At 45.3% G+C, this 26992-nt stretch overlaps 1 protein-coding gene across 4 annotated transcripts; it reads left to right on the plus strand.

Moving 5' to 3' along the window:
• The first annotated feature begins 1757 nt into the window (after positions 1-1757).
• Positions 1758-25086, plus strand: syt16 (synaptotagmin XVI). 4 transcript variants are annotated; one of them, XM_061248945.1, is made up of 7 exons: positions 1758-1886; positions 11835-12014; positions 14461-14944; positions 19431-19705; positions 21777-22220; positions 22889-23078; positions 24752-25086. In XM_061248945.1, exons 3-7 carry the CDS (start codon positions 14551-14553, stop codon positions 25063-25065), a joined length of 1617 nt encoding a protein of 538 aa, XP_061104929.1. In that variant the 5' UTR covers positions 1758-1886; positions 11835-12014; positions 14461-14550; the 3' UTR covers positions 25066-25086. The 4 variants fall into 4 exon arrangements, with proteins under 4 accessions (XP_061104929.1, XP_061104910.1, XP_061104920.1 ...); XM_061248926.1 differs by lacking the exons at positions 1758-1886; positions 14461-14944 and adding exons at positions 2145-2388; positions 17752-17970; XM_061248936.1 differs by lacking the exons at positions 1758-1886; positions 14461-14944 and adding exons at positions 2145-2388; positions 17752-17970 and having other exon boundaries at positions 19431-19690.
• The last annotated feature ends 1906 nt before the right edge of the window (positions 25087-26992 follow it).

Consider the following 26992-nt stretch of genomic DNA (forward strand, 5'->3'; position numbering starts at 1 on the left):
CAGGGTGAGCCACCCAGCAATCCATTGGCTGTATGAGGCTTTCATGCTAACGTCCAGTACGGAGACTGTTAAACTCAATAATGCAAGGCCATATTATGGATTATTATTCAGTGTTCTGTTCAGTTTTCTCACCTGTTGGTGTACACCCCCTGTTATTGTCCATATGTATTGTGCAGTGCATATTGTCCAGCACCATTATGATACGTTCTGTATACTGGAACCCCGATTGTACTGCATATGGCTCACGACCATGTCTTTTTGCCACTTAATGCAGAAATATGTAAATTCTTTAGGATCCAGTCTTTCTTTTGTACTCTGGCTGCCTCATAATTGTGCTATTCGAGTCTAGTAACGTGTTGAATATTTATTTCATTTGTTGTCTCCACTGTGTGATGCAACGTAACAGCAGAACATTTTCTGTCTACCTGCACCCAGTCCTGCATTTTATTTCTGTTTTTGCTTTTTACAAATATGCTCATGACTGTGATTCATGTTTCCTGTTTGAACAGTGAACAAAAGAATATTATTATTTTTCCACTATTCTTTGTGAATATGGACGCCATGGGAAGCATTCTAGTGAAATTAACATCTGCATTTTTAATGAGGATCTTTCAGTGCATGAATGCTTGGTCCATCTAACCTTTTTATTTTATTGCAAAACCACCTGTGCTTTAGTGGAACACAATAAAGTAAATTAAAATGGGGAGTTAAATGAACTGTCTAAGCTTGACCTGCCTGTGATAAATAACTGAAAAGTTGCTATAATATTCTTCACACGGCTATTAGGGCTCAAGGCAAAACATGCAAGTTCTTTTAAAAGTTCTGTTGAAAATTGAAAGAAGCCAGTGTCGAGGTGTGTCTCTGCGGTGTAATGTCATGGCACAGATACTCTTGTAATGTTAATATGCCGATTGCCTTTTGATGTCAGCCAAATGAATGCTGTTGTGCATGTTAAAGATACCTCTGCCCTCAGGAACTACTGTGTCTGTTGTCGTCACATCGCAGGGCTGCAGTGCGACCATGTACCACTGTGCCAGTAATATTAAAATATATTTTTGTGCAGGTTTCATGGTCTACTCATATTCTGTGTAGTTTATAGGTTCTTGATTTGAAATAGTTGTAACTGAGCTACTCCATAAGCTCTGATATTTTGAGGGGTTGTATATTAACCTGTTCTTTTGTTCACAGTTGAATACTGTACTGAATACATTCCTCAAACATATAATTATAAATACAATTATATTAATCTCGCCTCTTTCAAGTCAGTTATTTGTGATGTCTAATAGCCTATACGTAATCCAATACGTTAAATATGCTTCTGGGACATCAGCTAATGTGGGACAGCAATGTTTTTTCACATATTTATTTATTCTGTCAAGTGCCAAACAAAATAATTATTGATAAATTATTTAAGAGAATGAAAACCACATAATTTAATTGACGTGATGTCATAATGGGGGTCAGGTTAAGCTTCATATTTGAAGATGAGTTCACCATTTTTTAAGTCATTACTTTTTTGTTCCAGTATTCCTTGTTTTGCAAATGAAAATTCCCTTGCTGCTATAGTCTTAGGAAAGTTATTTCTCGTTCCCAACCCAATTCATTCGTTGTGTAGTTGATGGATAGCTTTTGAAAGGAAATTACATTCACGCCCCTGTGGATGATAACTGCTACGATAATGTGTCCTGACAGGACGACCTGACACGCCATAGCTCATTCGTGATACCAGCATCACTACTGAGGTTACAGCGGCCGAGGCGCGTCTCTGAAGCTGTGTTAGACAAAGTAGCGCAAAGAAACTGGATCACTTACATCTCAGCTTTAGCTCCGAGTACTGTTCGACTACTTTTATTCCACCAGGGCTGTAGACTGTGGACTAACATTTGGTAAGTTTCCGACGTTATTCCATCACTGGAAATTGTTCTTCGTTATGTGATATGATGTAATGCCTATATGCCATGATATGATATTTAATTTTATTTGCATTAAAAAGGAATCGGCGGCGTGCTTTATTCAATACAGTGTGACAGACTGTCACTAAATTTAGTGTGACATTGTGCGCTCGGCGGGTGTGATTAACGCTGGTTAACCGGAGAAAGAGAGAAGGGAGGGTGCAGCACGTCACTGTTTGGATGCCAGTGGGACCCACAGAAAAAAAAGCAGGAGGCAGACAGGAAGAGGAACACAAACCGTAGCTGTGGTTGTTGAGAGATGGCCTAGGGGGTGGTAGGACAGGGCAAAGAGCTGCTCATTTCAGTAGCATCCCATTAGCAGCCGCTATCCGTGTTATCTGGAGATAATGTAACCATTAAGGAAAGCGCAATCCGTGTGTGCCGCATTCGGATGAAAAACGTGGGAAATCCAGATATTCAACCATGGCTTCTGATAGTGAGTGACTCTTTTACTAGATATGCTTAATATTAGTATTATTATTACTAATGTTATTAATACTACTCGTACTAATAATAATACATCTGTGTATACGCAGATGAATGATCTCCCAGTCGATGGTTGTTGCAATGCATAGACAAGCAATCGGAGGAGAGCAATTCATATCTCCAGTTTTGCACTTGCCTGCAGATAGAGCTATCCGTTAACAATCTCTTAGATAGGCCTATGCAACTGCGTTTATATTTCAAATGCATGCGTTTTATTTTCGTTGCGAATATTTGGGCGAATAAACTACTAGCCCGTGTAAGGGAATTGTGTGTGACTGCATTCACCATTACAGCGAGTTCACTGCAGACCGTTTCCCTTTTGTTGGCTTTAGCTGATTGGACTTAAATATTAATACGTGTTCTTCTGCACAAACACAAAAGAAACATCATAGCTTCGAATCCATACCGCTGTAATCGGTTTGCTTAAAGACGTCCATATGGAGATAATGTGTGACATGACGTAACAGAAACAGTACATGTTTTGATTTTTGGCATTTGTATTACTTCTTGATGTAAAAGTACACATGAAGCAATTGAGATGCACCGTATGCCTGCTTAAGCAAATGAAAACAGTACAGTAATGCAAAGTATATGTTCTGAGAGTGGTGATAGCCTACTCACCTTTCCAATGCCAGTTATGACATTTATAGGATGCTATATCTGTATTCTGAAATTATATCAGGTTTTATTTCATTTTGAAAACAAAATTTTAGGTTTAATTTACTCTACAAGGTACCCCTTTTGTTGGGTATCTATACAGTAATATTACAAAAACACAGAACAATCTGCTATTCTTTGGCTTAATTCACTGACAAATGGAAAGACACTTGCATTTAAGGCATTGAAATAGACACTTTGATTTGCTGTCTTACATCTCAAATTGACAGAAAGCGGAGGAAATTGTTAGTGTCACTCGAAGAGGTATCTCGAAGAGACTAGTCAGAAACGGATCCCATCATTGATCCTCACTGTCTCCAGGGAGTTGCCACATCATTCTCCAGAAGAGGGAAGGATAGATTCTCTTTGCTTCATTACTGGGTGGAGGCATGATTCCGCATTGTCTGTGATCAATCACCTCACGTGCTTAACAAGGCCCAGAGTGTGAGGAATTACCTCCGTAAATTGTGAGTGGTCTAATTTGACAGTATTGACCAACAAATGGAGGGCAGTAATTTGCTGGGGAAGAATAGGCCTTGGTTGTATTTTTATTTGACATGTGGAGAAAGCATATAATCCTAAAATCGTGTAGTTGCCCTGGCTTTTGCGCCGATGTAAACTGTTAATCTCTTGATGGACAGTGGTGAGGTCTGGAGGCCAGGACTGCTGATTAGCAGATCTGTTGCACCACCGCTGGTCGGCTTCCCCAGTGCTGACATGGGCAAACTGCCCAGCTGTGGGAAAGCTGTGTGGCTGAGCAGTGCACTGCATGCAGAATGCAGCATCAGGCCGGCTCTGGGCTAAGTGCTCTGTGCTGTCACACCGTCCGGGTGAATCCTGTCTTCAAGGCATAAATGTTAATGACATACGTGACTGGCTGCTGTGCAGAATGGTCTTTTTGCTGTGCAGTACTATTTTCTTTTAAACTTTTATCTGCCTAAGACCTATGTTTTTGAACAGAATTTATTTTCAAGATGAAAAAATACTTTGGGTACATTTGAATACAGAATATTTGTATGTAATTATATTATATGTATGTATATATATATATATATATATATATATATATATATATATATATATATATATATATACATAATTACAATTTTGATTGATACTTTGGGTTTGTAAGATTAAAGCTCACACACACCGTTCCCATGTAAGTCTGTGTACTTCTAGAGTACTGTTGCCATGGCACAGGGTAGAAAGCAGTGTGACATTCGCAAATCTCCATGCAGATCATCTTGCTTTGTTTCACTGTAGATCCCACCAACAGAAAGTAGCATACCACAACTGGTCTCTGTGAAACCTAGGCTTTGTACAAATATTTCATTTGAATGCATCAAACTTGGTGACACCACAGTGCTGAATTCCGTCAATTCCATCCTCATGTTTAATTAGGTGTAGTAACCTGTGTGAGCCTCCTATTTCTCCACCTCCTGTATCCATCATACCAGGGGTCCTTCTCAGAGCAACAGAGGGATGCGTGGAATGAGAGTTCAGACACACTCAGGTTGCTGGCCAAGAGTTTATTAAGGGGTTGGAGGCAAAGTCTCCCCTCTGATGTTATGCTAGTTGTGTCCTCTATCCCTGGTGATGTAAAGCTTGCATTGCTAGTTGTATTTTTGTTATAAATACAATGGACATTTGCTCAGGAGGTAAGAGCAGTTGTCTGGCAGTCGGAGGGTTGCCGGTTCGATCCTGCCATAGGTGTATCAAAGTGTCCCTGAGCCAGACGCCTAACCCCCAATTGCTGCTGGCGAGCTGGTTAGTGCCTTGCATGGCAGCCACTTGCCGTTGGTATGTGAGTGTCCAAAGATCAAACAGGATTTGTACTGGTCCCTCTGTTGGAAAGAGTTGACTGGATACAGTGCAGTCTGTAAAGTATTTGGACAGTGGTACAATTTCTGTTCTTTTGGCTTTGTACATTGGATTTGAAATACAACCACAGATATGAGATTACAATGCAAACATCATTCTTCATTCATTTGAGGGTATTTCATAATAAGTGACCCATGTAGGAATTACATCCCTTTTTATAAATAGTCTCCCTATTGTCTGGGTCCAAACTTAATTGGACAGCTTCTCAGCTGTTTCTAATTAGTCAGGTGTATTCAATCACTTCCTTTGTGCAGTTATAAGAAAGTTTTTAATATCTAAAAGGAATGTAATTCTTATGCGGATCCCCAAATATGGATGTAAATACTCTCAAATTAAAGGCTGCCTGCACTTTAACATATTCATTTGAAATCCAATGTGCTGGAGTATGGAGCCAAAACAAAAATTGTACCATTGCCCAAATATTGCGGACTGCGCTGTACATCATGGATTTGACTAGCCATATCATTACCCGAGTGTGTGGTGACTGCATGGAGTCAGTAAGGTGCCACTTTTTTTGTGGACAACAGGAAGACGTTCCGCCTGCATTGGATGTGTCAAGAGCTCTGACACTGTCACGCTATTCCAGCAGCTGAGGCTGATGTGTTTCTTCCCGATTTCCCATGTCCACAATCCAATTTCTGGTCCTGAAATAAATAAATGTCAATTTCTTTCCACATTGGAGTGGATGTTGAAACCCCAGAGATATGATAGTGGCATTTATCATGTTGAATTGCCAGTCTGATTTCCATGTACACTGACAGCAAAACAGAAACATGGATTTCATTGACTGACTGGAAAGAACTGCAGTGCGAGTCAGACACAGTGTCAGGCGAACTGTTCACCGAAAAGTTGTGTGAAAACACAGCACAAGGTTTAAACCCTTTCCTTTGGCCATTTTTAAAGAAATCATCTTCCATCTTTTACAGCTATCAGATGGTAGCGCCCTGAGTATTCTCTGTGGTTCTACAAGACTGCATGGCCTAGATTCCACCAGCAGTACCTACCAGCAGTGGGGGAGGGGTAGAGCTATCATGGTGCTATCATGCCCAGTACAGGCCTTTGTGGCCTCTAAACTCACTCACTCTGAAGACCCTGAGGACAGAAGGAAAGGGCACGATGTAATTTGCCTGGGTATTATTCAAGTTTTTAAGTCCTGTTTTTTGTGGTCTGGTGTTCAGCATTCCTATTATATAATTCCTAAAAACAGAAGTGTCGCATTTCTAGTGCATTTGGCAGTGAAGCTCCTTAGACATCTATACTACAAAGCCATTCAAAATATGATTTGTGTCGCTGAACATTAGCATTAATGTTTGATAGATTGTAAAAAGGACGGAGGTTTGATTACACTAAATAATTTCACAATAGATTAAAGCCTTATTTTGGAAATAAAACCCATTAGCAAAGCCCTCTCTCTGCTGAAAGATGATCCATCCATTCTCTGTCAGGACTCTTTCCTACGCCTTGTCTGCCAGGACTTATTTCAAGACACTGGCCTTATATGGTGTGTTAATCTCTCACAGGACATGTAATTAAGGCAAAATTTCACTGGGGAAATGGTCCTAATTTCAAATTTCCTGTTTTTTGTCCTCACTATGTTAGTAGCTTTGATATTTCAGTAGATATGAATATGTGAGTGTGGGTGTGTGCATGTGTGTCTGTGTATGTGGTTGTTTGTCTGTGTGTGTGGGTGTGTGTGTGTGTGTGGGTGTGTATTTAGCTAGCTGTGAACACAGACACATCTGTCACCAGCATTGCAGTGTTCCCATTTCTCTATTACTTACGTGTAGATGGGCAATGAACTGCCACTCCGGGATAGTTCAGCCTGTTATGGCACAGTTCCAATACATTGGTGGACCCCATGGCCTGGAACAAACTCAGACCATGCCAATGCCAAATATGACCAGCAGCCTGGCATGACAAAGCTTTAGTCTCCCCTATACTGCAGTCTTCAAATACCAGAATTACAATGTTTTATCTTAGACAGCAAGTGCAATATTTGTTTTATACTTCTAGAATGAGTTTCGTGTAGCCTTTGACAAATGCCCACAAGGTACCGCAGTGGATTACACAGTGCTGACTATTGATTTAAGTATTGGGATTTGGCCGTGTTTCCACAGAGCAAACTGTAGAGGACCTGCTTGAGTGTATCTCATTGCCCCAGAGAGGGCACTTCTCTGTCCCCTTGTTATGTCTTGATTGCGGTCCGGAAGGGTGTTGTGCCTGCTTGAACAGGACGTGCCCCAGCAGACTGGGGTGCTGTGTTCCTGAAGACAGAGGAGGAAGGAAAAGGGCTTGGTGTGTGAGAGAGGGCCAGTGCACTCAACTCCCCCGCTGCAGGAGCCAGTGTTTAAGCCTGGCAAGGAGTGGAAAAATGTCTCTCCAGCCAACTTAATTCCACCCTGCATTCTCCCATCCATATTCTGTGAACTGAGCGCATGTGAATCATTTCTTACAGGTGTATGATATTAAATATAAGAGTAAAACAATATAATGAATTGGCGGCCTGTCCAGGGTGTATTTGTTCTACAGTCTATGGTGTATTCCTGTCTTTTGTCCAATGCATGCTGGGATTGGCTCAAGCCCCCCTGCAACACTGACCAGGAATACCTGTCAGACAATGGATCGGGTAAAATGCTAATGCTAATACTGTACACTAATGGCACGGATGTGTGCTTTTCATTCCTGTATTGTGTATTTGTGTTTTTGTTTGAAAGTTAATTTTCTTTTCTTCAGAATATACATCAGAATTCTCTTAGAAATGGCCAGTAGATGGTGATATTTTATTAGTTTTAACTAGAGTGAGTTTGTTTTCTCCTCTTTCATATTGGGCAGCTATTTTTAAATATAACATGACTACATTGTGTTTTTAATTGTGTATTTTTTGTATATCACCCTTTATAATTGGTTTAATAATGTTTAAACCTGCATACATATTTAAAGAAGTTGTGCCAATGTGACTCAGTATGTGTCCAGCAGAGGGCGCACTATTATTCATAGGACGGCGTCTCCTCCTTTCATTAAAATGTTCAATGGGAATAGTCTCGTCATATTTGGGCATTTAGCGGTTCATCATCTATCAAAATGTCCTATTTCTATTCATTCTTTTTATTATATTTGTTCTAAGTTATATCACATGTATTTTCTGAAATTATTACAGGCTGCAACTGTTGTTAAAAATAGTGACTGGTGATTGCAGCAGTGTGGTTTCTGGGATGTTGAGCGGCATAGAGTGGAGCTGCTCCAGGTCCTGTCAGCTCCCTATGCAGCAGGGGTTCAGTGTAATCACAGGGATTATCTCAGAAGAGCTAGTGAACAGGAGAACATGACTAGGCTACGGCTGGGGGTTGGAGAATATTGCCTGTACATACACATAAACAGATTAATATGTACAGTATATATGTGTGTGTGTGGGTGTGTGTGTGCATTCAGAGCCATTCACTGTTGATATGAACACCAGCACTGCATATACTCGGTAGTGTAGGTAGTGTATGCCTTATTAGTGTGCATTCACAAATATTCATGTACACAGCTTCCTATAATCATTAAACACACCCACTCGCATATTTATACACAAGAACATGTACACGCGCGCATGCAGTATATACCCATGCATTCATTCATAAACGTGCGTGAGTACTCCCATTCTCTCCCATTCTCTGTCCCACACCATCTGCTTTGTGCCTTTCCTGGTAAACCAAGTCTTATCATTAGCAAGAATTGACATTTTTCATGAATACAACCTATAAAGCGATCCAACTTTAATGATGCCCACAAATGAGGTTCATAAGAGCTCACTTAGCGTGCCTTTTAAATGTGCAGACTAATCATGAACAGCCCTGAACAGAGGAGGAGAAATGGCACCATAATGAATAGGGCTTAATGAAGCCGGATCATGTGCATTGTGGCCTTGCTTGTTTATAAGTGGAGTGCGGGGGCTGGTGAGTCACATTAGCGGACCTGGAGCATCCCGTTTTTATGTGGCCCTCAGTGAGGTCCGCGGGGCCGTAGCTCGGTCCTCCAGGGCCGATGCGGGAGATACATGTGTCTAGAAGACACGCGGATTGTTCTCAGATGTGCACTCCAGCGTTAGAACGCACTTGTCATCCTGCCCAATCGTGCACGACCGTCTGCACCATGGCAACATGGAGCCTTTTTTTCCCCGCTCGGCGTGTGTGGGTGAGGCTTCAGACGCTCGGTGGGCCGAAGACAGACAGTTTCCAGGGAAACTGACCGCTCCGCGGCGCTCAGGTGTGCGGAGTTCCTCCTCCGCTGAGCTGTGAAAATAGCCGTGTGACATGTCAGGAGGCCGGGGGGGCGCACGCGATCTGAGCGGGAATGAAAGTGTTGTTCGGGATCTGTGCCTCCCTCTCTCCCTCTCACTCTGGGACACTGTGCTGTAGGGGTTCTTTTCAGCTGCAGGACTTTGAGAGTCGCATATACAGTTTCCTGACCCTGGTGTCTTGGGCCTGGTCTATTGGCCTTTCTGCTGCCAGCAGTTTCAAAACAGCTTGAGCAGGTCAAAGTATGTTGAGCATGGAGCTGGTCTGAACTGATCAACCGGCTATCAGCTGTTTCAAAAACTAGCTTGAGCTGTTTTTTTTGGGTTTGGGCAGGGAGGGTTTAAGCACTGTTGTTTCTGGATGGAATATTGACATCAGCGTCATGCTACAGCTACATGGTTTTGTTTCTCCTGGCCTGCTCATGTGAATCGTGGGCTGACCAAAAGTGTGCTCTGCCCTGTTCACACACACACCTGTATCACAGACCACACCTGCTGCTCACACAGTACCGGCAGGAGAGCAAACATTGAGCAGCCGCACCTCTCTCCCGCTCCCTCTCTCCGTCTCTCTCTTTCTCTGTTTTTGTTCAGACACCTCCTTTAAGTTCCCACTTCTTACCCGGGTACAGAAAGATTGCTGTCCCTCAGCTGGGCACGGGCTACGTTTGGACTTTACTCATCTCCATCTGTGACCACAGTTCACGTCCTTAGTCCTTAAAGCCTTTGGTCCTGCTAGTTCCTTGAGGCCATTTTGTTGGAGCACAGTGGTATGGACTGGTATGTGGAATGTGTGTGTTTGTAAACAATGTGTTTCTTCCCTTGAATATTGAAACGTGAGCAGCGAGTCACGGCGAAGATGGCGTCTTTTTCTTTCCTTTGATCTGAACTCGCTGAAAAGGAAGCAGATTGGTCTTTGATGTTGGCATTTCGATTTCCCTTCTTGATGTACTCTTTCATGTCGTTGCTTTGTGATGATCTCAGTTCTCCATAGGAGGCCCTGTCTCTGACTCCCTTTAAACTCGGGTCCAGTGCTGTTGAGGTGAACCATGTTCTAACTGGTTGTGAATCGGTAATTCATTTTTTTTTATCTTGGGGAAAATATGTGCTGATATTTCTTCAGGAAAAACTGAACAGTATAACTGAAATCCTCAGTGGGACTGCCATGCACTGATATGGGTTGGGGGGTTTATTAATTGAGGCAGTGTAATTGCAATAGTTCTGCCTTTTGCCAAAGGTTGTATGTGGTTTGAAGTTACATGCAGATTGAAAACATTCATACTCAGTTGTGCTGAACTTGATTTCAGAATTAAGGTATCATCAGTTACAAATGACTTGATTACTATTATTTAGAATGAGTGATTTTTGTTGCTTTATGAGAAATTCATTGCTACAGTGTTTTCATTTCTGTGTTCCGACATAAAACGATATTAGTTCCGGTGCTGTTCAGGGTACTGGTGAGGGGTATCCGACATTATCCTATTTCCCCCATTTTCCTTGTGTGTGGATGCACATGACATCCTGCAGCTCTGAGGAGCTTGGGAGGTGGGTGGCTCTGCTCAGTGTGAGAGCGAATCGCTGGGCTGTGTCTGTAGATAAGAGGGCTCTGCCACAGTGTTTCCTGCCGCACAGGGGAGAAAAGCAAGCACTGACTGTTTTCTCCATTGTGGCAAATCAGGGTCATCTGACAAGCACATTCAAAAGGGACTGAAGGACTGATCTAGATAGTGGGAAGGAAAGTGGGCGAGCTGGTTTTCCTTTACCCGGAGATGAGATAACTGATCACACAACTGCGCACACGCAAACACACGGATACGCATACGCACGCACGCTCACACACACACACACACACACACACACGCAGTGTGCACACACATACACACACTGCGCACACACACTCATACAAACACATTCACCTGGAGGCACATGCATGTGCACTCACACACACACACACCTAAACAGACGCACGTACACACACACATAGAAACACATTTGCCTGGAGACACACACGCACATACGCTCACACAAGCGCACATAGCACACACATGTGCACACACACAGTAGCGTAGGTTAATAATGTGTGAGCCTCCTTCAGGAGATGCAGGAGACCGCTACTTACAGTTGATAAGACTAATGCCAATGTGGAGCTAAGGGCCTTGATCAACAGCTGTGCAGATGTTATTGTGGCTACCCTGGGGCTTGAACCACCAACCTTCCAACCTAGGGCTCCTCAGCAATCACACAAAGAAAACTAATTTCTTATTGCAGATTTCACATAACTTCCAATTAACTCGCTCAGTACTTGTTTTAGGATGTTCCCTAACGAGAGCCAAAATGGCTGATCATTTTGGTGTCTGGGGCATTTTGGTGTTTGCATTCATTGTTTTTCTCATTACCAAATCGCATAATAGCAGTAGAATTGGACCACATAATCAAGTAATATGATCTGAGAAAGAACAAAATGTATACGTGTGTGTGTGTGTGTATGTGTATATGTGTGGTTGTGTGTACTCGAGCCACGTGTGTGCATGGTTGCGTGTACTCAGTCTGTGTGTGATCTGATGGGCGTCTCTCTCCCCCAGTCACCCCCGAGGCTATCGGCTTCCTCTCGGCTGTGGGCGTCTTCGTGGTGGTGCTGGCTGTGCTCTTCCTCTTCATCAACAAGAAGCTGTGTTTCTCTCGCGTGGGAGGCCTACCCTGCCTGGAGCAGTACACCCGGAGAAAGCGTGCCCGGGACAAGGCCAGCATCCACCAGGGCCTGGGTGAGTGTGTGTGCGCGTGCGTGGGTGGGCGCTGAGGTGGGAGCTGGCTCGGGTTATGGAACCTAATCACAGAGCGGCCATTTCCTCACAACTGCCAAGTCTCCGCGTACTATTCTGTCATTTCACATCAGTATCATCACCTCATTATCTAATTATGTTCTTCGTTTGCTCAGTAGACTTGCATGCCTGTCCTTTTTACTCATTATCAGCTTTTTACAACCGGCTCTTGAAGAAATCGAGCCTGACCAGCTTATTTGGTGTAGTGTCCTACCTGGGGTGAACTTCCTGCTCCACTGTCCCTCGCTGCCGCCCATGTTACAGCACATTTCCCTCGTAATCGGCCACTACAATCGGCTGCAATTTGTATTCTCAAGCTGTGTGACTCAACAGCGTAAACAACTATTCAGTCGTGTCTGACATCACCCGTGTGTCTGATGTACTCGGGAATCTTTCTACCCGAAAGCGCTAACTTGTCATGTTTGCTGCGGTTTGACTTCCTGTTGCTCCTTACAGTGGATTGACTCACTCCAATGCTGCCCTCTTTTGTCAGATGAGGACGTCCTCAGGAGTCGAACAACATTGTATTTTCACATGACCTTGTGCTTATTGTGTTGGGTAGCTGCTTGTGTGTGATATCGTATCCCCTGGGAGTGATGTTTACCTCTGAGCTGAGGTACCGCCACCTCACCTTTCAGGAAGAGGTGTTTAATCCTGTTAAGCACAGGTGTCAGCATCCAGCCCGGGAGGGCCGCAATGTCTGCTGGGCTTTGCTGCATTTCACCTTTTTTTTTTTTTTTTGATATTTTTTAGGCCTTTTTCAGCTTTATTGGACAGTATATAGTATAGAGAGACAGGAAGAATGGGAGCGAGAGAGAGGGGAAGACATGCGACAAATGTCGGACGGTCGGATTCGAACCGCCGACGTCGCGGCTCGCAATGAGCATGCGGTCAGTGCTCTACAGGCTGCGCCACCGAGACACCCTGCATTTCACCTTTTAATCCTATTTAATCCTCTGAAGAGACGTATGCAGTGTGGAAGAGCTAGCTATAACTACTCTACTTAAAGGTACAATAGGTAAGATTTTTGTGTTAAAACATTGTTACAAGTCCATTGTAAATCCCTTCCTATCATTGAAAAAGGCTCACTGACATGTTGACTCTCTCTGCCTGTGTTTATAGTCCTTAAATTTGGGTCTCAAAATATACAGTTGACAGCCCGACACTGTACCAAAACATTGTATAACTGTACAATAATTCAAGCTCATTGGTTGACAATTGGTTCTAATTTCCACAGCCAATGGCGTTTCAACGTCAGCGTATTTACAGAGAAGGGGGAGGGATAAACATTGTTGTGGTTTGAAGTTGTTTGTTGCTGCTATTCCTCTCTTCACCGTTAGAAGTCCGAAATTACCTATTGTACCTTTAACTGTATGTTCTTTCCCCAAATGTCTGCATTGGTAGAATAGAGTTGAAAACCTTTGGCAAGCAGACCTTACGGAACCGGGGGATTTAAAAGGCGCAAATCGAATCAAATGAAATCAGCACGGTTCCAGAGAGTGAATGTGCTTTGGTCAAAGATCTGTTTTTGGAGGCTATCTCTGAGAGCCTTGGCAGAGAACCTTGGCAAAGGGTGCTTCTTGCAGAACGGTAGCTGCCAGGTCTGATGGGTTCATTTTAGAGAGAAATAAAAGAGATAAAAGAGGAAATGAAGAGAGGTGAGAAGCCAGATATTCTTTATCTGTACACTTGAGAAGTACGCAGCTCACACCTTGCTTTCATTTACTCTCGATAGAACAAGACAAGGCTCATCAGTGCAGTGCCGGGGTTCTTATTACTGATCTACTTGTGTTGTATAGTCTGTAATAGAAAAGGTGTGGCACTTCTCACAATCCATCAATCAGTATTCAATCTATTAATTAAGTTACATAAATACCTATAATGGGCAATATTTTGAATTGAATTTTGACTATATTGTCTCTCTCATACAGCAGGTATGTCCAACCTGTTCCCGAATATCTACCATCCTGTTGGTTTTCATTTCAACCCTAATTTGGTGCACGTGATTCTTTTAATTAGCAGCTCAACAAATTGTATTGTGTTGAATGAGTTACTTTGTTAGGGTTGCAGTGAAAACAAACAGGATGCAGTCCAGGCATACAGGATTGCACATTCTCGAGGTTAAGATGTAATGTGCTTTGTTAGTGTTGGAGTGAAAACCTACAGGATTGCAGATCTCCATGAACAAGGTTGGGCGGTCTAGGCATACAGGATTGCACATTCTCGAGGTTAAGATGTAATGTGCTTTGTTAGTGTTGGAGTGAAAACCTACAGGATTGCAGATCGCCATGAACAAGGTTGGGCGGTCTAGGCATACAGTATTGCACATTCTCTAGGTTAAGATGATCCGTCTTGATTGAGCATGCTGTGTTGGGTCCTGGGTATACAGGCTTGATTGCTGTGTTGGGGGGTCCAACGCTCCTTCTTGAGGTGGGATATTGGGAGTCGGGTCTTGCTGTGCCTCCACTGGCGTACGGTGATGTCATCTCCTCAGGAGAGGAAGGGCGGAGAGTCTCCGCTCTCTGTCTGGCTCTCCCAAGTCTCCGGGGCCATTTCCGCGACCTTCCAGGGCCCCCCCAAACCGGGGCCTGCAGCGGCTCAAGTGTCCCCAGCAGACAGAGCCCAGGATGGGGCTGACCCCACGCAGGAAGGCCTGCAGTCAGGCAGGAGCTCCAGAGCAGGTGTGTCCAGCCCGGACCTGTCCCCCATGGACCCTCAGGAGAGACTGGAGGACCTCCGTGCCCAGCTGGGTCTGACGGATGAGGAGATGACAGAGGGTCTCTCTATTGTCCCGGAGGAGAGCGAGGACCTGGAGAGCGAGCTCCTAGCCCTAGAGGAGAGCAGAGCCAGCACGATGACATCACACTACTCCGGTAAGCACCGCCCCCTCAGGCACGTATGACCTCATCTCCCCAACCGGTCTGACGGTGACGTGAGAAACTCCGCAGTCACGGCGATGCGTTCCGACAGTCACAACTCCGATGTGTTTGACACGTGCGGCAAGTGAAATTTGCACCTTCTCTTTGCAAGGTGCTTTGGAACAGTTGCCAAGCTCTGACTTCTCTGAATAACACTGGTTACATCACCTTTATTTATTTTTTTCTTCGCATCATAAATCTATAGTGTGCTCGTTTGTGTCAAAATTGCAGTAGTACAGACCAGCAGATTAGTATAAACCTTACAGAATGTTCTATTTTGTCTCGGAAAAGTAGAGATGCACAGCGTGGTGAATTGCCTTTGTCCCTGCGGGAACAAATAAACCAAGGTTATGCCATTACTCACAAGGACAGCTGTGCACTCTCCCCAAGCCTTTGCATGAAGCAAACTATTATGCCTTCTGAGTGTGCATCAATACAGTGCCACACAAAGCGCGGAGAAGCAACATGGAATGTGACGCATTGCAAATACGCAATATATTTTAAGCCATTGTTTTTATTTCACAAGGGTAAATGGGTATGAACTGGCCTGCTTTTCTGGCTCAAAACAAAACACACACATATACCTCTGTTCCCGTTTATGTCAGCTTCCTATCCATAGATAGGCTCTCGGCCATACTTCTACTCCAAATCAAACCCTGGATTTAGTCCAGTATGATCATCAGTGAAGTGGCCAGTTCTCCTTGAGTGTACTCTGCGTTGAGGACCATGCTGCAGTCTACACGCCCTTGCTTTGTCGGTACTAAGCTGGAGGAGTGGGGCCACACAAACAAAAGACTCTAAATTGCCTACCTTTTGCCATGGGAGCAGTGCAGCAGAAGTGGCCTCTCATTTGGAGATCATTGTTTGGAAGTCTTCACAGCGGGAGCGTTTGTCTCTTGAGAGTGGGCACTTTCAGTCGGGGCATCAGATTGGGCAATCTGAAAGGAATGCCCATTTCTATGCATTTTACAGTCTTTTGTGCATAGACCCAGAGTCTATATTACAATCATTTTGATGGCTATCTCACTTGCATGTTCATATATAACTAGGTTCCAGGCAATTTGAGTTTTTTGGCCAAGTCAAGATTATTACAGGACTTCCCTGAGGTTGAAAATTCTTACCTGTCTTATGAACATTAGTGTAGTATAATGGGTAGGGAACTGGGCTTATAACCGAAAGCTTACGTGTTTGATTTTCTATGTAGGACACTGCTATTGTACCCTTTACTAAGTGAAAATGAACATGACCATCGATACGAGAGTCTGTTAAATGCCAGTAATGTAATGAATGAAAGACTGCTAATTTGTGACACATGATGGGATGCATGGCTTACTGTTGTGGTCATGGACTCGTGACAGTGGAGGTACATTTTTGTTCTTCAAGTATCACATTTCACAAATATACCCTGATAGTACTGTAATGTTCTCTTTGGGTACAAATGAGTACATTTTCCAAGCAAAAAACATATATATTAGTTTTATATTGCTTGCTTTGGGTACAGTTTTATGCACCTGTAGGGTACCGTTCCAGTGTCTAGCATTTGTACCTTTTTAGGCACTTTTCGTACCTTTATTTCTGAGAGTGTGAAATTTGTCAGGCAGGATGCCATAGCAAGTCAGGTTTTTTGTGTAATCTTGTGAACTGATATGGTTTTCTAGCTAACGGGTGCTTGTCATGACAGCAGTGTTGCTGTCTACTCACGCAGTCATTCTTAAGAATTGGGTCCTGGAAATTCATAGTATGGCTCCAAATTGGTAATGAGGGCAAGTTGTTGCGGCATATCAAGGAAGCTACACAAGCGGTCTTGCCCTCAAATGCTGTCTTCAAAGCTTTCCTCATCTCCCTGCTGTGTGCCGATGTTTGAAATGAGGAGCAGGCCTCCTACAGTAGCTCAAAGCAGACTCTGGAGGCTCCGGGAATATGAAAGAGGAGGTTGACAGGAAGTCACTCATCTTCCGCGCCCACACACTGGAGCTGGGCTGCACTGAAGGGTTTCCATGGTGACACTCCAGCCGTTTTCTCCTCCATATGGCTGTGGAGAAAGAAGGACATTGTGCACATCGGGAAGTACACGGGGGAAAACAGCTACCTACGACAGTGGCATGGTATTTGGAATTTAGATTATCTTACCGGAAATCTGTGATGTAATGACATCTTTACCCAGAAGAGCAAGTTTTGAAAAGAACAGGGTCTAACAACAGCAAACATGACTGGGAAAATAATGTGTGGCTCTACCTTTCAAAGGCTCCCCTCTCCTGGGTACTCATTCTATGCTGTAACTTGGGCTGGGCTATTTTTCTCTTCCATTCATGGCGAAACCATCTTCCAGTGCTGGTTTTTTTATCATATGGATGGTGGGTTTTCTTGTATTACCTGGGGTTTTTGGCATGGTATTCTGAATATCTCCTGCTCTATCCACAGTAATCTCTATTCTCTATATTACCTCCCATTTAAATCCTTTTCATTCTTTTTATTATAGGAGGCATCTTTCACCCCCATGTTCCACACTGGCCTTTCTTGTTTGTTTTCCCTGTAGAAAAATTTGCCCTACTTCCCCATCTTGATCTCTCTCTCTCTCTCTCTCTCTCTCTCTCTCTCTCTCTCTCTCTTTCTCTTTCTCTTTCTCTCTGGCTGTCTTTCTCTCTCTCCCTCTCTCTCTCTCCCTATCTGTCTCTTTTCCCGCTTCCTGTGTTCCTGTCCCCGGGCTCACCTGTCACCTCCCCTGTCTCCTTCCCGCCTCCCGCTGTGTGCACCTCCCGTAGTGAACAGCTACGGGGACGGCGAAGATCGCTCCTCGTCCTCGGACAGCGAGGAGGAGATCATCAAGCAGTTTGAGATCTCCGTGTCTCGCTCCCAGAGCTTCCGCTCGGGTGCGCCGGCGGCCGAGAGCACGCAGCAGGCCGCCTCCGGGCAGCGCCACAAATTTACGCGTCTGCTGTCCGACCAGGAGGAGGGCAGCACGGAGCCCTCGGACTGCGAAGGTACCAGCGGGGTGGGGGGTCCTGGAGAGCAGGGTGGGGTGGACAGAGAGGGAGAGTCCTGGAGAGCAGGGTGGGGCGGAGAGAGAGGGAGAGTCCTGGAGAGCAGGGTGGGGCGGAGAGAGTCCTGGAAAGCAGGGTGGGGCGAAGAGAGTCCTGGAGAGCAGGGTGGGACGGACAGGGTCCTGGAGAGCAGGGTGGGGCAGACAGTGAGGGAGAGTCCTGGAGAGTGCAAACAGAAAGGCAAACAAACAAACTACAGCTCCACTGCAGCCATACCAGCCTTGCCAGATGTGGTCCTGTTAGGTCGGTGCTGTTGCGCTGTCCATTCTGGAATGTGTGGAGTTCACAAACCGTTAATTGCCAGATCTCACCCTTCCCTCACTGTGATTCATACCACACTACTGGCAGCACAGAACCAAGCGTGGCGTGATCAGACTCAGCAGCATGCAAGCCCAGTCCACTTTCCACTGATCCAACACCAGGAATAACCGTACATTAAAGGTATAAAAATCTACAGAGCTTGACTAAAGGATCACCCTATTACACCCAGACAAGGACAGGAAATTGTACTTGAGCTGTAATGGTTAATTAGGCGTAAGTAAAGCTCATATGCATTGGACGCTATAAAATGAAGGTGTGCTTGCCCTGTCCACTTGCCCGGCACTGACTTGATGCACTATGATTAAGGAATACATAATAAGACCGATGATCACCGTGTCTCTTTGCCAGTCACACACTAATTGAAATTGTTCTGTTACTTTTCAGTACAATAAATATTGTACATATTTAGAGAATGTCCATATACAGTACATATATACAGTGTGTGTGTGCATACCCCTCAAACACAAACTGTCATTTCAGTGTATTATTTGCATTTAGAGACAGTAGAGATATGTATGCGGTGTGTGTCAGTCAGGGCCAGTTGTGCCTGTGCTTGTGTGTCTGTGCCTGGGTTTGTCTGTGCTTGTGTGTCTGTACCTGGGTGTGTCTGTGCTTGTGTGTCTGTGCCTGGGTGTGCAGTGCTTGTGTGTCTGTGCCTGGGTGTGTCTGTGCTTGTGTGTCTGTGCCTGGGTGTGTCTGTGCTTGTGTGTCTGTGCCTGGGTGTGTCTGTGCTTGTGTGTCTGTGCCTGGGTGTGCAGTGTTGTGTGTCTGCCTGGGTGTGTCTGTGCCTGGGTGTGTCTGTGCTTGTGTGTCTGTGCCTGGGTGTGTTTGTGCTTGTGTGTCTGTGCCTGGGTGTGTCTGTGCTTGTGTGTCTGTGCCTGGGTGTGTCTGTGCTTGTGTGTCTGTGCCTGGGTGTGTTTGTGCTTGTGTGTCTGTGCCTGGGTGTGTCTGTGCTTGTGTGTCTGTGCCTGAGTGTGTCTGTGCCTGGGTGTGCAGTGTTGTGTGTCTGCCTGGGTGTATCTGTGCTTGTGTGCCTGTTCCTGGGCGTGCAGCCTGACAGCGGTGTCCTGCTCCCGCAGACGCTGATGGACTCAGCAGGCTGAGCTATCAGGACCCCCTGACGTACGGGGAAGATGAGCGGCGCTCTGTCAGGTCCCAGGACATGGAGGACGGGCTGGAGCCCAAACCTCGCAGGGCCTCTGCAGTTACAGAGGGCAGCCTGGCCCCCAGCCAGAGCAGACAGGCCACAGAGGGCAGTGTGGAGATGGAGACTGCAGTGGACAACCAGGGCTACGACAACAACGAGGCCACGGACAGCTCCTCCACCTGGAGCCCCGAGGTACTGCTGCAAGGGGTGGGTTTCCTTTCACCCTCTGCCTTCTTTTCTGTCTTTTCTTCTCTGCATTTCCAATCAGCAGTCACAAATGTCCATGATATTGCTGTGAAATAGTATGCTGAAGTATACTACTTTATACTCCAGAATACTTTAAGTATAATTAAAGGTTATATAATTATGCTTCAGGTATACTGAGACTACTATGTTTTCACATTGGTTGCACCTAGCTGCTGCTTCTTTTGACTCTTCAGTGAAATAGTTTACTTGCACATACTGTATTCTGGAGGACTGCAGAACTAATAGAGCTGCTACAGGCAGACTGCAGGCCCCGGATCAATCAGCAGAGCTATTGCATGAGGAAAGGAGATACCCACCCATCCAAACTGAAACCCATCCTCCCTGGGCAGCCCTCTGGCCGATTATTCCCACACGTGCCCTGGCCACTTTCAATCCCGGTGCAGTCAGGATTCAGCTCTTCTCCATGAGGTGTATCACTGCACTGGGGAGTTGTGGGGAGTACACTAGCAGGAAGCGCTTGTTGTTTTCCGTATTAGCAACCGCAAGTTCCATATTTGCATTTTCCCTTTCAAATTGTATTCGGCATAACTGACCTTGCCCCAGTTTTCATTGTGATTGTCCATCTGTAATTCTGTCACTACCCCATGCAAGTGGCAGGAATCATAAATATTTATGGAACATTAAGAAAATCGGAACGCTGCTTGTCGATAACAAGCGGCGCTGTGTGTCACTAATGGATAATTCCCGCTAATGTGTTGTACTCATTTCTCAGCCCGGTAAGAGTGGGTGAGAGGTGTGGGTGGCTATCTTCCAAGCCGTCCTGGTTTTGGAGAAAGCTGCCTAGACCCGTGCCCGTTCTCACAACAGCCTGTGTGTGCGTGGTGCTGTTGCTCAGACGCTGAGTGACAGATCCTGCAAGCTGTGCGCTGAACATCCTTCCCACTCATCCAGGCTCCTCTTCTACCGTTCCTCCAGACATATCCGCACGATTTATTTTTTCCCCGTTTCGCTGGAGCCATTTTACAGTGAAATATTCTAACAGACATTTGTTTTACCCTAGGAAACCAGCAGCTAATTGGGCTAAGTTGGAATGTTGGGCATTGGCAGACAGTAGACGTGTAGCAGTGTGCGTGTTGGACAGTAATAGCGAAATTGTTTTCTGTGAAAAGTGGATAAAGCCAGAGACAGAGTGATTGTATTGCTGGGTGTGAAGAATGTGTGTGCTAGTATTCACCGCGTCGCTGCTGGCATGCTAGCGCAGATTAGACTAACAATAAGGGCAATTATCTCTCCATTTACTGTTCTCTCTGTCGCTTTCAGCTTTCTTCTTTTCTTCATGACTCAAACACCGTACGGTGACAAGGTCTTTCAGACTTTCATCTTATTTTTCATCCCTTGAATGAAGCAAGCAAATCAAAGCTGCAAACATTTTCTGCAGGCTTCTGAAAAATACAGTACATGAACCATTTCAAAAGGTATCCGTTTTCTTGATGAATTGTATGAATTGTGTGTGTATGTGTGTGTGCATCTGTATGTGTGTGTGTGTACATGTCTGTGTGTGTACGTACGTGTGTGTGCATGTGAATGTGTGTGTATGTGTGTGTGCATGTGTCTGTGCATGTGTGTGTATGTGTGCATGTGTACGTGTGTGTGTGTGTTTGTGTATGTGTGTCTATGTGTGTGTGCGTGTGTGTGTACGTGTTTATGTGTGTCTATGTGTGTGTGCGTTCGTGTGTATGTGTGTGTACGTGTGTGTGCGTGTATGTGTATGTGTGTGTGTGTATGCATGTGTGTGTGTGTATGTGTGTGTGTGTGTGCATGTGTGTGTATGTGTGTACGTGTGTGTGCGTGTGTTTGTGTGTCTATGTGTGTGTGCGGGTATGTGTATGTGTGTGTGTATGCATGTGTGTGTGTGTATGTGTGCATGTGTGTGTATGTGTGCATGTGTGCGTGTGTTTGTGTGTCTATGTGTGTGTGCGTGTGTGTGTGTGTGTGTGTATGTGTGTGTACGTGTGTGTGCGTGTATGTGTATGTGTGTGTGTATGCATGTGTGTGTGTGCGCATTCTTCAGGAGCACGCTACTGAGGAGCCTCTGTCCCAGCCGCCCTCCTCCCACCATCCCATCTCCAAGTGCGGCGACCTGGTCATCATCCTGGACTACCGGGTGGAGGCGCAGAAGCTGCTGGTGACGGTGGTGACGGCGCGCGACATCCCGGATAAGGAGCGCAGCGGGGTGGACTCCTGGCAGGTCCACGTGGTCCTCCTGCCCGCCAAGAAGCAGCGGCACAAGACCAGCGTCCAGCGGGGGCCAGCCCCGCGCTTCAGCGACACCTTCCGCTTCTCCCGCCTGGACCCGGCCGAGCTGGGCGGCTCCGCCCTGCGCTTCCGCCTCTACGCCGTGGGCAAGATGGGCCGCGAGCGCATGATGGGAGAGAGGCTGTTCCACCTGAGCGGCCTCAGCCCGGACGGGGAGATGGAGGCCACGCTGGTGCTGGAGCCTCGCAGCAACATGAAGGTCAGTCCCCTCACCGCTCTGAAGAGGAGGAGTTTTCTTCTCAATTCTCAGTCAGTGTCACCAGTAGTGATACTTACACCGGCATTTGTTCAGTTAAGAACATTTGTCAGTTAAGAACTTTTGAATGTTCATTCTCATCGCAAATTTTTAGTCTTGCTACTTAAAGGGTTGAGACATCACTGCTAAAGACACACTAGGGCACAGGAAACAATGATAACTTACAGGTGGGTGTAGTCATGGCCAAGTGAGTAACTAATAGTCAGGTCAAAGATTGGTACCATAAACCATGGGGAGGTAGAACTTCTAACATTCACAATAGCCCACAGGGCTAACTCAAACATACCTTCAACTGGAAAAAGCCGGAATATAGACATCTGGGGGGTCTGTAGGTTGAGAGACATTTAACATAAACTATCTTAACCCCAATATAGCTCAGTGTTTGTCCGGATATAGCCTGGCTATGTCCTAGTCAGCTAGAAAACTTTCACTTTTCAACCACATAGCCGGGTTTTCACCTGAACGCCTCGAGGCTTCCCTGTGTAATAGGTCAGACATACAAGGTAAGCAGTAACCCTGAGACTCAGTAGCTCACAAACACAGGGAGAGAACTTGAGTTAGGATTGGGGTTAGGGTTTGGCAGATCTGATCGTGTGCTTCTCTGGCCTCAGAGCGCAGACTCCCAGCTCAGCCTGTCGGCCGTGTCTCAGAGCGACAGCGCCTCGTCCACACAGTCTCTGTCCCACGGCGGGGTCCCTGAGCTGCTCATCGGCCTGTCCTACAACGCCACCACCGGCCGCCTGTCCGTGGAGCTCATCAAGGGCAGCCATTTCCGCAACCTCGCTGTCAACAGACCGCCCGGTGAGTGGGACACACTGCGCGCGCACATACACATACACCTCTTCCCCACAGACACACACACACAAACACACACACAGTACTAACTTCCAAGCAATTGGAGAAACTCCCATATGAAAACCTACGTCTTATTCTTCACGTCTCAGTGTCTCAGTCTGCTGCTTGCTATAGTTATAAACTTGTACTTGGCATTTAAGAGATTGCAGCATTTAGGCTTAAGTTCTACTTAATGATTTTGACATGGTTGTACCAGTGAACCCAGTGGGGGAAACTGTAGCGCTGGCAGTCTGCATCTGCTCTGACTGCCTCCACACACTAAGCTGGCCAGTTGCACCAGCTGGCTGAAGGATACCGCCAATGGTGCGCTTCCAGCCAGACATAACATTTACACCTGTTGTTTCACCTGGACAAATGTTATTTTCCTGGACCGAAAGACGACACCTAGATGACAGCAGGTGCAGGTTGAAACATAAGACTGTTCTCCATCATAATGCAAATTAAAATTACGGGTCGCTGTCATGATATATCTGTTCATATTAAAGTACTGCCATTATGCAACTTGTGTAGCTATAGATTTCACACAGTCGGGGATCATGCCAGTTTGCTGACTAATCATTTGATATGAAGGCACTCCATTGGCTGTTGAAACACTCTGGATTCCGTAGAGGCCTGTATTAATTTATTAATGACCTGTCACCTCTCTGAAAAACAGTGCACAGTTACCTGCCTTTCAGATGCTGTATTCAGTTTTTATACTAATGGTGAAAAATGTAGTAGCTGCCTGGAGATATAATTAACACAACAACCCACAGCACTCCTCAGATTCTCTTTCTGCCAGTCATTCTGTACTTGCTGTTGAATTATACAGCAAATTCAATTAATAAACAATACGATATGTTTTTCAATACTTGTTTTTTAGCACATATACACAAGGTAATGTGCCATGATGTATTCATTACCATATACACATCATGGCTTCTTGGTTTAATATTGTTGTTACTGGGGGAAAACACCATAGGGAGAGTACCGGTTCACCAGGTTGTTCTTGTGTGTAGGCTTCAATTAAATATGCCGTCATCCTGCTGAAGAGAAGTACACGGTCACCTAGTGCATTGCTACCAATGAGGTCCTCAAGAGAAAAAACCCAGGCTCATCTATCTATCCAGGCTTGCAATTATGGAAATGCACTTGGAAAAAGTAATAGTCCTGTAATGAGTTTCTCCATTATGGAATTGCAATAACACTGCCAGATTCATCAGTCATACGACCGTTACCAAGGGAGCTCTCAGGTGTCATGCTGACCTAACAGTGTCATGCGGTTTGAGATCTGCATGGGTGGAACAGCGCTATTCATCCAGGCCTTTTAAAATAGCTGCTTAAATGACATGGCCAGAGTATGATCCTCCCCCATGTACAGACCCAGCTGGGCTATGCTTACCTGTGCGATCGTTTTCAGAGGGTGAAATGTATGTAGACACCGAGGTCTAATGTAACAATTACAATGTAATGAAAGTGTGAGGAGCATTTACCTCTTGGTGACATTACATTACATTATATTATTGGCACAGAGGCTCATATCCAGAGCGATGTTCAACAAAGTGCAAAGCGCACACCCGTAACCAGGGAGCGATGTCGGTTAAAGATCCTCTCCGTGTCCCCCGCTCTCTCCCCGACAGACACCTACGGCAAAATGACTCTGCTCAACTCCGTGGGCCAGGAGATCTCTCGCTGCAAGACCTCGGTCCGACGGGGCCAGCCCAACCCCGTCTACAAGGAGACGTTCGTGTTCCAGGTGGCGCTGTTCCAGCTGAGCGATGTCACCCTCATGGTCTCCATCTACAATCGCCGCAGCATGAAGCGCAAGGAGATGGTGGGCTGGGTCTCCTTGGGCCAGAACAGCAGCGGCGAGGAGGAGCAGCTCCACTGGCAGGACATGAAGGACTCACGGGGCCAGCAGGTGTGCCGCTGGCACGTGCTGCTCGAGTCCTAAAAACCCCCAACCCCCCACCCCATCATCTATCTCCATGTGCCCGAGAGGTTCTACAGCCCTGAAGAACAGTACTGCTTCTCTTCTCTGTGGAAACCACCAAGATTTAAGTTAACCGAAAACTGATTTATCTCCTGTCTATATTGCGCACTGTGTGTTAATGGTCAGACACTAGAGGTTTTATTCCTTGAACAACTTCATTTTAAACTAACTTTATCAATGAAATGCTGTCACAAACGCTTATCGTGCACAACAAGGTCACTGTTGACTTGACCTGAATTTCAGTTTGGACGAGCTTTAAGCAATTATGATGGATAGGTTGCATGAGAGTTGACCCAGTAATCAGAGGTATTGACTCAGTGTGGACACAGCTTGAATAGCTCACAATCAGTGCCATACGTACCCAGTGAAGAGGTGACTCACTGGGCACTATGGTCGTTTTTAAACGACGGAGGAAAGATGAAATGGAAAATTAGATTCTTTAGTTACAGCTTTAAGGTAGATTGTGTGTTCTTCCGGCATAATCATTCAAGCGGCAATTGCTTGGGAGTCAAAAAACGAAGATCTTTTTTTTTTTTTTGCCTGTCATTTATGAAATTGTTCTTGAACATGCTTCTTTTAGCAGAAGGTAATGGACTGTGGCATTTAAAAATGAAGATTAATCTCAGGAATGCCATTTCACGAAATGGTATATTCCCTTGTGCTGCTTTGCTGCTGAAAGCCAGTCTGGACTGTGCTGGGAATTAATCCAACCCCGCCCCCCCCCCCTTTTTTTTTTCATCTTCCCTCCTTTCTCATCCAGCCAGGTTACTGATCTCTGTCTGCGTTTTCGTGCTTAGGTGCTGGCATCTCAAATCTCACCCTCCGTGCGTGTGAAAGAGCATAACCGTGTCAGTGGATGAAAGCAGAACTCTTCCCTTAGTTGGCTATAGCTGCTGCCCACTGGGGAGAGAGGGCTGGATGACTCACTCTACTCTCCCGCTGTGTGTGATGGGTGCGCTGTAGCCTTCCCTGAGAGCCACTCCACAGAGGCTTCATTCAACTCCCATCTGCTCCACTCTCAAAAGAAACTATTAATGTATTTCCACCATTAAAATCTGTATTCAGCTGATGTGCAAGGATACAATTTGTTGTAGGCTCCTCTGTAACCGATACAGGGTGATGCTGATCTATATCGCCGTGCATGCCTCGCTTGACTGGCTCCCTGAATACACGTTGCTGCTGTGATGGTGTTCTGTCTCATCCTGCCTGTAAGCTCTCAAGGTTAGCTTTCATAACAACAGCTGCGGGCAAAGATGAAGAGACCAAGCTATTGTCGTTCACCTCAGTTATTAGTGATGCTACTTTGTATTTGTACACTCAAGTCAAGCAGTGGGATTTACTGTTGCCTCTGTCTATAATTCCACTGGAGTAGAAAAAACTGATTTATCTGTTTATATTGTGCACTGTGTATTACTGGTCAGACACCTGAGGTTTTATTCCTCAAGCAACTGCTGTCACAAATGCTTATTATGCACAATGAAGTCGCTGTTGACTTGACCTGAAATTGAGTTGGGACTAGCTTTAAGCAGTTATGATGGATAGGTTGCATGAGGGTTGGTCAGTTGAACCTTTATCGAGTAGGGCTGTCATATAAAGCATCTTATAAAGCACTGAACTTGTACGTATACAAATGGTGGCATGAACAACCCCCAGCCTCTTTTCACTAGCATGAATAGTGCTGAAAATGGGAAATTTGGAAGAGAGGTTTTCATGTCTGTTCTACACTGGATGTAGAACATTGGTGATTTTAGTCTTTTTCTTTTCTCGCTAAGGGATTTTAAAATCCCTTGACAATTTAATTTCACCCTTCTGAATCCTCAGTCCCCCGATGATATCTTGCACAGATGAGCTATTGATCCCAAAACAACTACAATACATATTGTTATTA

Source organism: Conger conger, chromosome 1 (assembly GCF_963514075.1).
Source record: "Conger conger chromosome 1, fConCon1.1, whole genome shotgun sequence".
Classification (NCBI taxonomy): Eukaryota; Metazoa; Chordata; class Actinopteri; order Anguilliformes; family Congridae; genus Conger; species Conger conger.